The sequence below is a fragment of the Lissotriton vulgaris genome, chromosome 2_2 (assembly GCF_964263255.1).
Source record: "Lissotriton vulgaris chromosome 2_2, aLisVul1.2, whole genome shotgun sequence".
Lineage (NCBI taxonomy): Eukaryota > Metazoa > Chordata > Amphibia > Caudata > Salamandridae > Lissotriton > Lissotriton vulgaris.
In genome coordinates, this window is record NC_141688.1 from 55,317,034 (window position 1) to 55,334,856 (window position 17,823).

Consider the following 17,823-nt stretch of genomic DNA (forward strand, 5'->3'; position numbering starts at 1 on the left):
TACAAAATTTGTCTGCCAGATTGCTCCTGAATTTGTCCAGGGGAGCCTCAGGGAAACAGGCTCTTAAGACCCTCCATTGGCTGCCCATACAGGAACGTATCCTGTTCAAATCACTGTGTATTACACATCGTATAGCCCAGGGGAAGGGCCAAGCTATCTTCAAAAGCTTCTAGCGATCCATTGCCCAAGGCGCAATTTGAGATCATTAGGGAGCATGCTGTTTCAGGTTCCCCGCATTTTCAAATCACGAATGGGAGGTCGCTTGTTCAGATACCTAGCCTGTAAGAGATGGAATGAGCTCCCCATCGAACTCCGTATGGAACTGTCGGAAGCGAGATTCCGACTTAAACTGAAAACTTACCTATTCCCTCGAACTTAAGTCCCGCATTATGCCTCTTCTCCCCGTGTGGTACTAGGTACAGTAGGTCTTGCTCACGAGATGGTCTGCTTCCATAGCGCGGGGACACACTGTTATAGTGTAACCATGCGCTCTACAAATGGTTTTATTATTCTACTAGCCGAACGACGCCATTACCCCCTGGCCTGCCATTGGAACTCTTCCTCGGTACATTCTTCGGTCATGAGAGCCTGGAATTGCAGCTATGGAAGTAGAGAGAGCTAGATACATGGGAAGACATGTATGTAGATTGGCAATTACAAACATTTGAGGATCTGGTATACACACACGGAGTACCACAAGGCTCCTGTTTATTACACGCCTTGTTCACACGCTATACTGCACAAACGTGGGGCAATGATCGTTTGGAGCCTGTTACATCACACCTGCTTCAAACACTGCTCATACATGGCCAGGGTAGACATGCTGTAACAGCTATCTACACGCAATTGATGATCACCCTACCTCAAGGCCAGAATGAGGCAGCAGCAAACTTCTCATCCTGCCTCAAGGATGTATCCGAGTGGATGAATGACAACTGTTTACGCCTTAATGGCGATAAAACGGAGCTATTGGTGATTGGGAAAGCTCCCACAATTTGGTCATCAGCATGGTGGCCATCGGAGTTGGGGCCTACAGAGACAGTGAAGAACCTAGGTGTTTTTCTGGACTCCAGCCTATCCTATAGACAGCACATTGGAAGACTGATGGGTAAATGTTACGGAGTCCTCAAAACCATACGCAAAGTACTTGACTATTTACCCATCGACACCAGGAAATCTTGAATACATGCACTAGTCACCCCCCCCCCCACCTGGATTATGGAAACTCCTTGCTTATTGGTCCGAGTAAGAAAGGATTACAGCAGCTGCAACGCGTACAAAATTTGTCTGCCAGATTGGTCCTGAATTTGTCCAGGGGAGCCTCAGGGAAACAGGCTCTTAAGACCCTCCATTGGCTGCCCATACAGGAACGTATCCTGTTCAAATCACTGTGTATTACACATCGTATAGCCCAGGGGAAGGGCCAAGCTATCTTCAAAAGCTTCTAGCGATCCATTGCCCAAGGCGCAATTTGAGATCATTAGGGAGCATGCTGTTTCAGGTTCCCCGCATTTTCAAATCACGAATGGGCGGTCGCTTGTTCAGATACCTAGCCTGTAAGAGATGGAATGAGCTCCCCATCGAACTCCGTATGGAACTGTCGGAAGCGAGATTCCGACTTAAACTGAAAACTTACCTATTCCCTCGAACTTAAGTCCCGCATTATGCCTCTTCTCCCCGTGTGGTATTAGGTACAGTAGGTCTTGCTCACGAGATGGTCTGCTTCCATAGCGCGGGGACACACTGTTATAGTGTAACCATGCGCTCTACAAATGGTTTTATTATTCTACTAGCCGAACGACGCCATTACCCCCTGGCCTGCCATTGGAACTCTTCCTCGGTACATTCTTCGGTCACGAGAGCCTGGAATTGCAGCTATGGAAGTAGAGAGAGCTAGATACATGGGAAGACATGTATGTAGATTGGCAATTACAAACATTTGAGGATCTGGTATACACATACGGAGTACCACAAGGCTCCTGTTTATTACACGTCTTGTTCACACGCTATACTGCACAAACGTGGGGCAATGATCGTTTGGAGCCTGTTACATCACACCTGCTTCAAACACTGCTCATACATGGCCAGGGTAGACATGCTGTAACAGCTATCTACACCTCTTTCAGACTTGATAATCCAACGATACAGGCGGTATTTATCAGATACTGGGACGCTGAGTTATCCATCACTCTTTCGAACAAGCAGTGACTGCAATGTCTTAATTACCCAAAAATCATATCGATCAACGCCAGATTGAAGTATACTCAATTTAATTATTTGCACCACACGTATCTCACACCCCACAGATTGGCACGCATATAGCCTGCTGCAGCAGACATATGCCCCAGATGCCGAGACCAGGGAGCCACATTTACACACATGGTGTGGACCTACACCGTTATTCAAACATTTTGGTCCGCGGTGGCCGCTTTGTTTACAGATGCGACAGATACACAAATAGAGGTGGAACCCTTTAATATTCTGCCTGGCGTCACAAGGCGCAGCGCACCTCGTAGGCACCTGAACAAGTTCTTAGATCTAGCCCTGAACTTAGCCAAGGGCAAGATAGCCATGGCATGGAAGGCGCCATCAGGCCCCAGTGTGAACACGTGGATGCTTGACCTCCGCAGATCATTGGTGTCAGAACACGCAAACCAATTGGAGACAGCAGCGCAAGCAAGGGTGCCCCTGCGCCGGATCCCTACACAATGGCACGATTACTTATTAGCGATCGAAAACTAGGTTGCCCGTGGCAGTCCCTCCCTCATAGCTCCGTTTTCTGCTAAGGGACCCTGGGTGTCCTCAGACTCCCGGGACCTATATTAATATATGAGCATATATGCTTGCGCACACACAAATTATATTTGAACTCTACCGCAAAGTGAAGCAGCGAACCGGCCAACAAGGTGGACTTTCATGTATCCTAGCTGAGTCTTTTCTTTTTTTCCCTGCACTCCGTTCATGTCACCCCAATTATTGCCATTTAGTAATGTCAGTTTTGGATTGACTTGTCATGTAAATGTCAATGATGTTTTCTTGTTAAAATCAATAAAAATCATCTTCAATAAAAGAAGTCTTCAGCATCCGTCTGGTACAAATAACATTCCCGTAGCCTCGGCACCATGGGCCATCTCCAGCTGCAGCCTGCACTTTTAGTCCTATTAGAATGATTCTGTAAGTATAACGGATAGGAGCTCCCGATAACCCATGCCCCCAGATGTAGTAATAGGATGGAAAAATATTATGATATTTATGTAACGCTCTTTGGTAACTTTATGTGGTAGGTTATTAACGTGCTGGATAACAGCACTTATCAATTCTTTTTCCTCTTTCACACCATGTTTTTGTTTTATACATTTATATAAGCATGCTCTAAAGTGTTATACACATATTTAGATTTTGTGGAAAATGGTATTTCGATTAGTTCTACTGCAGCACCGAATCTGATCACAGCCATCATGTGCTATTGTAGGTAAGCGAACCTGCAAAGGTCTACCCAATCTATTGCTATTCAAGTATCATCTCAAATAGTCTTCCTCCTACCCACCACATCAGAAGTAAACAATTCCACATCTAGTTTCCTTTCACTGATGCATTCTTTCTTGGTTACTCACCCCACCTTTTGCTCACCTTGAGTAAAGATCACATCCCATGCCTCTATATGATCCGTCCAGATTTTAGATTTGATAGCACGTAGCAGTTCTGGTGGGATGTAGAGCATTGGTGAGGTGGTCTGAAACATTTTAGTGACCGCATCAATGAATCGCTGTGCCTCATGATCAATATTATCCTGTAGGAGTCCGAGTCGCTCCCCATACAGTACATATGAAACAGCTGCAAATTTCATAAAAAAATGCAAAGTAAGCATTGAGTCCACAAACAGAAAAAACATATAGGTCAGGAATGTGATGCAACACCCTCCACTCATTATGTACTCGCAAACCAGTAATAAAGAAAGGTATCATGCGAATATGAAAACATCTGTAATCACACTGCTGCACTCTCTCTCTCTCTCTCTCTCTCTCTCTATCTATCTCTCTCTCTCTCTCTTTCTGTCTCTCTCAGTCTCTCTCTCTCTCTCTCTCTCTCTCTCTCTATATATATATATATATATGTATATATATATATATATATATATATATATATGAAACCCAAAATGTTCTCAGACAAAGCTGCATTCGATAGCATGTCGTTCCATTCATTTAGGCAACCTGCAATTCAACAATATTTTTTCTGCCTTACGTATTTCGTCTGCCAAAACCCTTGTTTACAGGCTCCTCTTGTGGCATCTGCACAATCAGTACGAACCAACAATTCATTTTCACAATTGCTCTTTATTGCCTCTGGTGGAATGCTCATTAGTATCCATGCATGCTGGGATAGATAGTTCATAGTACTTTTTCCCCCAGTGGGTTCCCATCAGTGGGTGTTTTATTTCTCCTTCTTTGCATGCTGGGATTTGTGGTTCATGTTCCTTTACCTGGTGGGTGTAAAGATGCCAATAGTCAGTTAATTTGATTTTCAATATATATAAATATGTGGCTTCCTTGGCATAGTTTCCCCCGACTTTTTGCCTCTACGTCCTACATTTTTTACTACACTGGATTACGTTTTTGCTGGCTTAGATGCATTGGGCACTTTGGCAGTACTGATCAGTGTCAAAGTGCAAGTGCTCCCTGTATAAATTGCGATTACTAGTTGGTTATCCCTGATTTGCATATTTGGTTCGTGGTAAGTCCCTAGTAAAGTAAAGTGCACTGAGTGTACCAGAGTCCGTATATCAAATGCTAATGGTGGGCTTACAGTAATTGTTGTGCCACCCACATGAGAAGCCCTGGAAATGTGTCTCAGACTTTCCACTGCAGTGTCTGCACGTGCTGTTTTTTAACTGTCATGTCAATCTCTCAAGTACACCCACTTACCAGGCCCTAACCTTCACTTTTCCTACATGTTCGGCACAGCTCAGGTAGGTCTGAGGTACCCCCATGGGCAGGGAGCAGTAAATGTGAAAGGTGAGATATGTGCCTGTGTGTTTTACATGTCCTGATGTGATAGTGAAAAATACTGTGTATTTCATTTTTCACTGTTGAGAAGTGTGGCTCAATGCTTAGAGCGGCAGACCTTGATGCAGAACTCTGGCCAGGGACCAGGGTTCGATTCCCGCCTCGGCGGGTCTCGGGCTTAAATTCCTCTGACCGGATATTCTCGCCTCAGTGCCGATTCTAAGCATGGGTCCCACGCTGCAACTCTGGGCAATAGCTTGCTTAGTCTCCACAAAGGCCCCCTGATACACAAGGGATGCCTGGTTTCACCATGGGATGCTCAGGAGTGGACACCCCACAAGGAAATCCAGGAGGGGTTCCCTTGTGGTAGGAGTACAAGCGCCGGGATGCCTCCGGGTCACTGTTCGCGCTATACAAATACGCCACATTTACATTTACATTTACTGTTGAAAGACTGGTTGTCCCATAGGCTATCATTGGAGCTACACTGTAACATTTTACATGTGTAACTTTCAATTCGGAACAGCTAGAGATTTGGAGTTTAGGCTCTCAGAATGTATTAACACTTCTTTTAGTAAAGGTGTTTTTTAAATTGTGGGTTTAAAAATGGCACTTTTGGAAAGTTGGCATTTTCTTGTTTAACCGTCCGTGTGCCTCTGCCTGTTTGTGTATTCACTGTCTGGTTTTGGAGTGACAGGGCTGGGGATATGCATTCACTCTAGACAGTCACAAGGAGGGTTGAGGACTGTCCTGCCTTACCTGGGAGACTCATCTCTAGGCTGAATAGACCTTTCTGCATTTAGAGTGGTGGTAGGAGTTTTCACTATCACCTGCATAGGCTCTGTATGCTCTGCACAATGCTGTCTCCACCTCCTGCAGTGACGCAGGAACAGGGAGGACAGAATAGTTTTTTACTGAGATCAGACACTGTTGCAACAAAGACTGCAAAGAGACAATGGGGTATAAACATGAGCCGTAAAACCCCAGCACTTTAAATCACTTTTAAAATCAAGAGTAACCTCTTCCAAGGAGAAGAGCTGTGACTAGGAATACTGCCCTTTTGCTGTGTGTTGCTTTGCTGGGTTGGCCTGCAGTTGTTGCTTCTGCCAAGGAGAGGATAAAGACTGAGACTTTGCCGTGAACCTGCTTGTGAAGAATCTCGAAGGCATAAGGACTTCACCACCAGCTTCCCTGAGCTCTACTGCTGGAAGATCTGAGCTGCCAGGAGGTGCCTGTTCCAGTTCTGGGCCTCTGCAGGTTGTTCCTGTTGCTGGGAGCTGAAAAAGCATGAAGAAACCAAGAAAATCGATGCACTGCTCTTCCAGCATCTGTGGTTTTCAATACTTCCCTTCTCTGCATCTGTTTGGTCTTGTAACTTTTGACGCATTTGAGTTACTTTGTGTTAAAATCACGCATCTATAGTTTTGTATGTAAAGAATTGTTTGAAACCTTTTAAAAGTCATTGTGTATGTTGGAGTTTTGTCGTTTTTGTCTTGTTTGGTTTAGAGAAAAATACTTTATTTTTCTAAACCGGTGTGGTGTCAATTTTCAGTGTTTTCACTGTGTTACTCTGCGCCTGGGAGCAAACACTTTACATATTGCCTTTGGGATAAGCCTGTCTGCTTGTGCCAAGATACCAATGGGGTGAGCAGAGTTCTAAATTATGTAACTCTCCTATCACGACTAGAAGCAAGGATCCCTACTTGGGCAAGGTGCATACCAACTGTTACAGTGATATTTTCAATTATGTCATAGAAGATGTCATAAATGTTATAATATGTGGGGTAATTAGCAGTGCTTGGCAAGGGTGTGAGACATAGTTACCTTAATTATATAGACCTGAGCTAACTAATCATAAAAAGATAACCTAATTATAAAGTAACTTAAACCTTTGTTTTTTTCAGTGAATGTTTAGGTTTTCTTTTACTTTAAGTTATATTTTGTTACCATAGGTATAGCCAACCCCACACCTTGCATAACCTTTTATCGTGCATGGTATGGACCCTATCCCCTGGGGGATATGTTTCGAAAGGGGATGAGTGGCCCTCCTCCCTAAGACACTTTTGACCCTGGGGATCCCATCCCCTGGGGCGAAACAAAATTTGTAAAGAGGACGGGGACACATGAACCCCCTCCCCGAGTCCAAAGGCACCCAGTGTCCCAATTCCCCAGGGCCATGAAGATGAAGTGGAGCACATCTTCACCCTAACCTAATAGTGGCCCCGTGGCCAGGGCCATACCATATTTAAGGGGAAGGGAGCGGATGCTACCCCTTCCCAAACCAATAGTTGCTCAGGAATCCCAAACCCAGGCCAAAACAAATATATTAAAGAGGGAGGCACTCAGTCCCCTCCTCGAGCCTTTATTGGCCCAGAGAGCCCCATCCTCTGAGACCCAATCCCAATACAAAGAGGAGGGGGCAGCACAGCCCTCCTCCTCAAGCAATAATAGGCTCCCTGGACCCTATACCCTGGGGCAGCAAATTATAAAGGTGAGGTGGTTGTGCAGCCTCTCTCTCTAAGCCTATCTGGCCCTAAGGACCACATCCCTGGTGCAATTCTAATTATAGTTGGGTGCCCTGGTGCCCACCAGGGACACCCACCAACCAAGTTGAAGGTATGTAATACTTATGATGAAATCATCAATATATTTCAATAATTCAAGACATCTATACCTCCTTTCCGATCCAACATATCCACCATAGTATGCTACCTATGCCCGAACCACAACCTCATCCTCAAATCTTACTAGAACAATTCCCCCCTCAAATTCCTGTTTCGCTGAGTCCAATCATTAATAAACTTAAATACGGCTTTCCCACAGACTCTGCCCCCCCACATCCTCACACTACCCTCGGATATCATCTGTCCTGCTATCCTTGATCTCATGAATTCCTCTATTTCATCTGGTACCGTTCCCCCAGCCTGGAAATGTGCCATGGTCAAAGCTCTGCTTAAAAAACCTAATCTCAATCAGGATGAATTTGCCAACTATCTCCCCATTTCTCTCCTCCCCTGGGTGAGTAAAATTCTTGAAAAACACATAAATACCATCATGGTGAGCTTTCTGGAATCAAATGATTTACTCCATCCCTCCCAGACTGGGTTTCGTCCCCAGTTTGGGACTGAGACAGCCCTCCTGGCAGCTACTGAGGAGGCAAGGAAGATCCTGGATCAAAGGGGTACTGCAGCTATCATCCTCCTCGACCTCAGTGCCGCCTTCGACACTGTCAATCATAACACTCTAATGCTCAGACTAAAAACCTGGGAGTGGCAGGCACTGCATTAATCTGGCTACAGTCCTTCCTGAGTGGACGCTCTTTTATGGTCTTTGAAGGAGATGTCTCTAACCAGTTGCCTCTTAGTTGTGGGGTCCCCCAGGGCTCCTCCCTGAGCCCCACGCTATTCAATGTATATATGCAACCCCTGGTGGAGATTGTCCATCCATTTGGTATAAAAATCATCACCTATACAGATGACATGCAGCTCGTGGTGGCTCTTAACCACCCCGGGAGGTCATCTAGCACCCTAGGCGGCTGCATTGAGGAGGTTGCCAGATGGATGGAACTCTCATGCCTCAAACTCAATGGGGACAAAATGGAGCTTATGCTCCTAGGCAATTCCCCCTCCTTCAACTCCGATCTGCTTTGGTCCAGATATCTCAGGCCTGCTCCAGTCCCCAAAGACCAGATCAAGAGCTTTGGCATCTGGCTCGACCGTTCACTTACCTTCAATCATCAAGCAGCGAAACTCTCAGCCACCTGTTTCGGCTTGCTTAGGATGCTTCACAAGATCATTCCCCTTCTCCCTTTTCAAGCTAGAAAGATCATGGTCCAGGCCCTTGTTCTTTCCTGCCTGGACTTTGAAAACGTCCTGTACTTGGGAGCCCCACAATACACTATCAATAAACTCCAGATAATCCAGAATTGGGAGCCCGCTCGCTCCTACAGATCCCCCGCCAGCAGTCAGCAAAGGCAGTCCTACAGTCCCTTCATTGGCTTCCGATCCAGGAAAGGACTCAGTTCACAGCCATGTGCTTAGCCCACAAAGCCTTCTGGAAGACTGGCCCTGCCCTCATCCAATCCTTCATCTCCCCATACCAATCTAGGAGAGACCTCCGTTCAACAGTGGCCTTTCTCACTCTACCTCCTAGAATAAAAAGAGCCAGATGTGGCAGACAGTCTTTCTCCTATCACTCCGCTCTTCTCTGGAACATGCTTCCACTTCATCTTCGGAAAGAGCTCAAACTGTTGGCCTTCCGTAAGCTTTTAAAAACATAGCTTTTCAGGAACTGTATGTAACTCTTCTGCTCAGTCCTCTGCTGTATTTACAACAAGGGGTGGTGAGGGACAGAGTCTCTGAATTAAGCAGAAAGCTCTCACCCAGTCAAGAGATGGTAGCGCTGGGAAGCCTTAGGGTAGCCATCGCGCTGTATAAATGTCATTTAATTTAATTTCATTTCATTGGTTCTCCTCAGTACTGTAGATCTCAACATTTGCAAATCTACCTTTGGATTTTGGATAAAAACTCAATTTTAGCAGATGACAATAAATGTATAATTGTCAGGTTGCTTTTTAGGTTTTTTAATGGCAAATGAGCTGTACTCTACTCTCCTAGACGCCCAAATTGCTACATTGTTACTAAATGCTACAAGCAGGCTACTACATGGCCAGTCTCCCAAAAATCACGTCGTACATTTTCTTGCTTCTCAACACTGGTGTTTAATTCATTAACACATTAGGGCACGATTGAGAATGGGCTGCACAAATTGGGAGCAAATTGGGCATTTGCTAGTTTGCAACCACATAGGATGCACAAATTAGGCAGTACAGAATCAGCACATGAAAAATGAGGAATCATGTATGATTTGCACATAATTCCACTCATTAGCAGGTGTCCCAAATGACAAATAACACTCTTTGCTTCAAGGATCTGAAGCAGCTATACCTGGCTGCTAATTGTGGGATGAAATTCCCACTATTTGATGCAAGGCTGTATTCCAAGTTCAAGCTCAAATGAGAGCATGTATGTGCCTGTAGGAGACTGGCTTAAGATATGGTGCATACATATTTAAGAGAAGCACCTCACACTAATCCAGACAACCCTTACGGTGGTTTTAGTGGTCTTACACAACATTCAAAAGCTCTATAAGTGGTAGCTGTGGAGAGCAGCCTTCAGGCTAAGTCCAGAAGGATTGTTATGGAGCTTGCTTTACCAGTTCGAATCATGTAGTCTAAGGTAAATGGAAAAGAACAACACAGTATAGTTATAAAAAGATGTATTTTTATTACACAACACTCTCTAACACATTGGTATATCTCCTACCCTAAGATATCAGCAGAAATACACAAGAATGCTTTAATTGCAAGAGGCAAGTAAGCACAATATAGAGTGGTCTACAGGGGAGACCAAACCATATACTATGCAAACTGCGACTGAAGTTTGGACCAGGAAACTCAGAAGAGCTGGGGACGCAAGGAAAAACCCAATGTAATTACCCAGGATCCACATTGCAGGATGTGTGCAAGGTAGAAACACAGACTGCATACTGAATAGGAAAGCCGCGTTGCAGTTTTGAAGAAGAAGGACGCTTTCCAGTGGACACCGAATAACCCAGTGGAAGACAGAAGGTTGGAGAGTCACCCCAACCCTGGATACCCCTTGGAACCAGGATACTTACACCAGGGAAGCCAGATGCATAGGTGCAAAGCGGCGTCAAAAAGCGCCATAGACCACAATGGAGGACTGTGCAATAGGCTGGTGGAATCCAAGGGTGGGTTCTTGAAGAGAAGACCATACAAGCAGAGGGGTCCATAGGAGGTGACCAGGATGCACTGAAGAGCAATACCCACCGATGACGGAAGATGCAAGAGTGACAACAGTGACCTTGTCGCTGTAGCTTTGAGGACCAGGTGATGCTGAGGAAGACCAGGAGCTGTTCACGAGCTGTCCCACATCGTAAGTCGAGAACCAGGGGGTCGATATCCAGCAGGGGTACCAACAAGCATTGCAGCAGCAGCAGACGTAGAAAATGATGAAGGAACAACATTGGGGCCAGCAAGGTCCAAGGGACTCACCAAGTGCAGGAGAGTCCGAACAGGTCTAGAGAAAGCAGTGGAGCCCACTATAGCAGGAGAGGACCTCTAGAGAACTCAAACACTAAAGGCACAGGAATCACAAGAGGACCTCAAGCAGCTTAGCAAACAAGTAGGCCATGGTTTAGAGAATGTGGTGAAGATGCTGATCTTGGCAGAAAGAGATGCTGGAGGCTGGAGCTTCATGTGGCCAGATGATCCCTGAAGTGCAGAGCCAACAAGCCTTGGCAATGGCAAGTTGATGTGGTTCTGACAAGGGATACTGGCCTCAAACTTGCTGAGAGGACACGTCAGGCCTCAATTAAGTGGCAGAACCACCACCTTTGAAAGTCTGTGGGACGTCAAGAGCAGCAGACTAATCAGCTTTGTTGTGGAACTGCAAATGCAGGGGAGTGACGCCTTCACTTTATGAGAGACTACTTCAGGTGTCCTTGATGTCCACAGGTCTTTTGATAAAGTCCACAGAAGTCCAAGTGTCCATATCGTCAAGTAGTGGAGTGGTTTCAGGTTTGAGTCTTGTCCCACAATGAATCTGAAGACCCACCCACAGGTAAACCCTTTGATAACCTACGAAAGGGGTTAGGAAGACTCAGGAGTCCCTCCCAGAGGAAGGGCTGGACGGAGGGGAGGATACTCCCATGTCTATTGTCCAATTTTGCACCAGAGCAGGAGCTAAGGATTCCCTGAACTGGTTCCAACTAGAGTTTGCAAGGAGGGCACCAAAGGTGCCCTTCAAAACAGTCTGGTGGCGCTATCAAGTGTCCCCACCCCAGCGAAATACACACCTACCTGTGACAGGAAACCTTTGGTTCGACCTTCCCATGCTGATCAGCAGGAGTGCAAAATCCTGGCAGAGGTCGACAGTAGCACTAGCTTGCTGGCATATTCTGGAAGGCTGTTATCAGGAGTACTGGGGCCTTCCCAGAGGAGCCCCTGGTGTAAGGAATTATATTATAACACCAGTAAGGGTGTTGGGGTATGATCCCAACATGTATGATACCAAACATGCCCAGGTTGAGCACAGCCACTATACAGTTAGCTATTTCGTAATGAAGCATAGCCACTATATTTATCAAAATGGCTGACCGCACTTACAGAGACTGGAGAATCAAATCTGGGATTTGTAAGGGTGTCCTGCTCATGCAGGGACACCTTATACTTATAATTATAATCCAGCACCCTGACTTAAGGATTGAAAGTCCTGCCTCAGGAGTGAGTTATAGGTTTTAAGTGTAAAGACCTCAGATAGAGGAAAACTTATATCTGCCATAACTGGTGCTAGCACCAGTTTACACAGGCTGCAATCGCAGGCCTGTAATCACAGTTTGAGTGATCTCTCATGGGCGGCATACTACATGCTGCAGCCCATGGAACCCCCCGATGTGACCTGACACCAGGGCACCCCCCCACGCCGCACGGCGTGGGGGGTGCCCTCTCTTGTCTTGATGCCCGCATTTGTGAATTCCTGATTCGTGCCCTCTTGCTCTCTCTAGTCTTGTAGCCCCTTTTGTGAATTTCCTGGATTTGAGCCCATCGCATTGTTGTTCTCCCTTGTCTTGTTGCCCGCATTTGTGAATTCATGATTTGTGCCCTCTTGGTCTCACTTGTCTTGTAGCCCTCATTTTGTAAATACCCGGATTTGAGCCTGTCACATTGTACCCTGGTGTGCCCCTCCTCCCGCTTCCTGCCGCCGCTGCTCCCTCGCGGCCCCGCCCCCTTCTCTGCTGTAACCCCATTGGTCGCCCCGCTCCCGCCTCCCAGCTGCTCCTCCCTCCCACTTCGCCTCGTAGGGAGCCGGCGCTTACGCGCAGCGTTCACGTGCAGGGGGTGCGCCGATTGTGTGCCAAAGGCACACCAAAGGCAAGTCCATCTGCGCCCGTCCGCGCCTGGACCACGCGCAGAGCCAGGAACCCTGGACCTCAATGATGCCAATGCACCCGACGAACCTACGACACCGCCACCTTCCGCGCACTCAACACCGGCCGGAACCCCGCCTGCTATCTGGCCACCCCGAAACGCTCCCACGGACCCTTCACCTGCCAGGAGTGCAAATTCACCTGCATCCGCCTAGGACCAGCACCCGCCAAACCTACACCAGCAAGAATCACCTCAAGTGCATCCTGCTCAACACCTGCTCCATCCACAGGCACTCAGTTGAACTCTGGACCCTCCTAGACACAACAGCACCGGACATCGCCTTCCTCACCGAAACCTGGATGAATGCCTCCTCAACCCCCGTAGCCATCCCGGACGGCTGCAAGATCACCAGGAAGGACCGCACCAACCAAACCGGAGGAGGCATTGCCATCGTCCACAGAAACACCATCCGCATCACGACCAGCTCGGAAGACACCCTCACCGCCGCCGAACACCTTCACTTCCAGATACACACCGACCCCAGGACCACCCTCAGAGGCACCCTCATCTACAGACCCCCGGGACCACGCACACAATTCAGCGAAGCCATCGCAGACTTCGTAAGCCCGCACGCCCTCGCCTCCCCAGACTACATCCTCCTAAGAGACCTCAACTTCCACCTGGAGAACAACAATGACAGCAACACCACCACCCTGCTGGACAACCTTGCCAACCTCGGACTCAAGCAACTAGTGAACACCCCCACCCACTACGCCGGCCAAACGCTCGACCCCGTCTTCTCCTCCAGCAAGCGCATCTCCTTCAGCCACTCCACCGGACTCCACTGGACAGACCAAAGCTGCGTCCACTTCTACTTCACAAAACCACAACCCACCACCACCCGAAACAAGCCCCCCACAGAAGCTGGAGCAAGATAACCGCCGACCAGCTCACCACCTCCCTCAGCCAGAACCATCCCACCATCACGACGGACCCCAACAAAGCAGCCCGCAATCTCGCACAATGGATCACCGACTGCGCCGACGAATTCGCACCACTGAAGAAACCACCCAGCAGGCCCCACAGCAAGAAAGCCTTGTGGTTCACGGACGACCTCTTTAACTCCAAGAAAACCTGCCACTCCCTGGAGAAGACCTGGCGCCAGAACCAGACAACAGAGAACATGACAGCCCTCAAGAACGCCACCCGCAAGCACCACCAACTGATCCGTACCGCCAAGAGAACCACTTACAAACAGCGCCTGGATGACAACACCCACAACAGCAAGGAACTCTTCAGCATCGTTAAAGAGCTCTCCAACCCCAGCGCCTGCAACAACGACATCACACCCTCGGAAGACCTCTGCGACTCCCTCGCCTCGTTCTTTCACCGCAAGATCGCCGACATACACGATAGCTTCGGCGCACAGATCAACAACCAAACCAGCGCACCCAATCGCCATCCTCTGCACCTGGAACTCGGTCAGCACCGAAGACACCGCCCGCACCATGAGCACCATCCACTCCAGCTCCCCCACCGACCCATGCCCACACCACATCTTTAACAAAGCCGTCTCCACCCTCGCACCCCAACTCCGCGACGTCATCAACAGCTCCTTCGCATCAGCCACCTTACCAGAGAGCTGGAAGCACGCCGAACTCAGCGCCCTCCTGAAAAAAACCACTGCTGACCCCACGGACCTCAAGAACTTCCCACCCATCTCGAGAAGACGGTCAACAGTCAACTCTTCTCCGGATCCTTTGACAAGTCACAGTCCGGTTTCCGAGCTAACCACAGCACTGAGACCGCCCTCATCGCAGCTACCGACGACATCAGGTCTATGCTCGACAACGGAGAAACCACGCACTTATCCTCCTGGACCTCTCAGCAGCCTTCGACACGGTATGACTCCGCACCCTGATACAACGCCTCAGCGGAAACCAAGGCGCGGCCTTAGAATGGATCACCTCATTCCTCGCTGGTAGAACCCAGAGAGTCCGCCTCCCCTCGTTCTGGTCCGCAGCTACCGAAGTCATCTGCGGCGTCCCACAAGGATCCTCGCTCAGCCCCACCCTCTTCAACATCTACATGAGCCCCCTCGCTGCCATCGCACACATAAACAACCTCAACATCATCTCCTACGCCGACGACACACAGCTGACACTCTCCCTCACCAACGGCCCCGCCACCGCCAGAGCCAGCCTCCAGGAAGGAAAGAAGGAAGTGGCGGAATGGAGGAAGCTCAGCCGTCTGAAGCTGAACTCAGACAAGACGGAAGTCCTCATCCTCGGACCTTCTCCCTCCGCCTGGGATGACTCCTGGTGGCCCCCTGCCCTGAGCACCGCACCCAAGCCAACGGACCGCGCACGCAACCTAGGCTTCATCCTGGACTCCTCCCTCACGATGACCAAGCAAGTCAACACCGTCTCATCATCCTGTTTCAACACCCTACGCATGCTCCGAAAAATCTTCCGATGGATCCCCACCGCAACCAGTAAGACGGTCACCCAGGCCCTCATCACCAGCCGCCTAGACTACAGAAACACCCTCTACGCCGGAACCACAGCCAAGCTCCAGAAAAAACTACAGCACATTCAGAACGCCTCGGCAAGACTCACCCTGAACATCCCCCACCACAGCCACATCTCTGCCCATCTGAAAGATCTGCACTGGCTCCCCGTCAGCAAGAGAATCACATTCCGACTCCTCACCCACGCACACAAGGCTCTCCACGACGCGGGCCCCATGTACCTCAACAACCACCTCGCATTCTACACGCCAACCCGCCAGCACCGCTCCGCCAGCCTCGCCCTTGCCACCATCCCACGTATTCGCAAAGCCAACGCCGGAGTCAGATTCTTCTCCTACCTGGCAGCCAAGACATGGAACTCCCTCCCCACCCATCTCCGGCTGACACAGGATCATCTCGCCTTCAGGAGGCAACTCAAGACCTGGCTGTTCGAGCAGTAGCGACCCCCCCTTCCATCATTGATTGATTGACCTATGCCCTTGGTACCTCAGTACCATAGACTAAGGACGTGCAAATGTACACTAGTAGCCAATTGTGGAGGTACAGACGTACTACCATGTCGAATTTAGAGAGGAAGCACAGTGATTGGGGTCCTGATTTGTAGGACCCCAGTCTGACTAGTCAAAAAATATACTGACACCAGCAGAAAGTGGGGATAACCATGAAAGCAGATCCTACTTTCCTACAGTGCCCAAAAAAAGGAATTACCGGGCCCATTGTGATAGGTATGTACGTTAATAGATGTTATGTTCTGAAATCCTTTTCACCAGTAAACCCACTATAGCTACAGAATCAAAGGCGTTCAATCTTTAAAACGGAGTATGGAAAAGGCAAGAGTCTTCCTACTGATAGAGGGGGAGCTCCTCAACTCGTCAACAGTATTCCTGCACACCCTTCTTAAACACAAAGTGATTAGAAATGTTCAACGATACATTGTTTCTAGATATCCTTTAGTCCTACCACACCCGATGTTTACTTATTAACCTCCTGCTTCTGGCTCCCTAGGGCACTTTGTGGACGTGTGCAGTTGTCCCCTTACAAAGAAATGGTGGAGCCGTAGTGGACTTGGGCAGCATGATAAGCATATATAGTGGTGGGATAATGTCTTGTGTGAGAATGGGAATCTGGCAGTAGTTCTAGTGGTACAGTGATACCTTTGCAGACTGCTTGTTGCATCTGATGACTGGATGATTGATACATATCTATGTTGAATCATGGATGAGTAGAGAAGACATTGGTGTTCTGTGTTTGTGTCTCATAGAGTTTGACTGGTTCTCTGGGGGCATTCAGGAATGTGAGGCATGTTGGATGATGAGGATGGTTTGGATGCCTACAGTACCGGTTAGGACAATGTGCTGGGAATAAACTACTTGAAGACATCCGATCTTCCCTCTTTATTATAACTGTAGTAATGTCAGTCACAGAGTGTTGACTGTGTATGTACTTGTCTCCATTTGGCTCCAGGATGCTCTCAAGTTTACTACAGTGGCATTCTACTAGTAGAGCATCGAGTTAAAATGAGTCTTACACTCAAGAGCAAAGCGAAAGAGTTCATTTGACAGGTCTGCTGTCCACCGCCCACGCCCACTTCTTTGAATCTGGTGGTGGATCCGCTTCACAAAGTCCTCGCCTACTTCATTCAGTAATGGCAAAAACTGGTCGATCACATTCAGGGAGAGCACTTCTTTGTTGAGCACCAGGCGGTTGGACCTCCAGTCCTCTCCACTCCTGTAAAACATGAGGAAATATTCCCATGAAGAACAAACAAATATAAGAACATTGTGAAGGATGACCAGGTACTTTGCCATATTAATAAAGAGACTAATCACATAACAATTCTCAGGGACAAAGTCATGGTCACCACCACATAAAGCGAAGACATGCATGGGAGTACATGTTCAACACCACCTGTCTACAGACTGCAAAAAAAAAGATGAGCTGATAACTACAGAGGTAACGTTGAAGTTTACCAAAACATTTAAAAATAATTTGAGTTAAACTGACCTAAAGTGTTTTGATGGTGATTAATTTAGGGAAGCTTAAACTTGGTTGGGTTGATGTAGTCTGCTGACTCAGTGCATCATTTGTACAAGAAATATTGCTGGAGCCCAAAGCTCTGCTCAGAAGACTGCAGGCAGTGAACTACTGAGGGAGGTTTGAAGTCACAGGTACATCACTTATTCCCATGTTAAAAGTGACGCACCGGTGGAACATAGGGCTTGAAAATAAGCCCCTTAATATTCATTTGAGTTTAACTGAGGTAAAGTGTTTTGGAAGTGATTAAATGGTTTAGGAGATGGATTGGATTTAACTTGACTAAAATCATCACTGACTATTAA

The 17,823-nt window shown here is 47.9% G+C and overlaps 1 protein-coding gene across 1 annotated transcript in view; it reads right to left on the reverse strand.

The window, feature by feature from the left end:
* The window catches only part of LOC147729003 (cholesterol side-chain cleavage enzyme, mitochondrial-like), a 228,275-nt gene that overhangs the window by 71,058 nt on the left and 139,394 nt on the right, over nucleotides 1–17,823 (reverse strand). The window contains exons 3-4 of the mRNA XM_086959279.1: nucleotides 17,013–17,212; nucleotides 3,631–3,834 (exon numbers count right to left, since the gene is read on the reverse strand). Of these exons, the coding sequence (XP_086815405.1) occupies nucleotides 3,631–3,834; nucleotides 17,013–17,212 (404 nt within the window). The remainder of the gene's footprint in view (nucleotides 1–3,630; nucleotides 3,835–17,012; nucleotides 17,213–17,823) is intronic.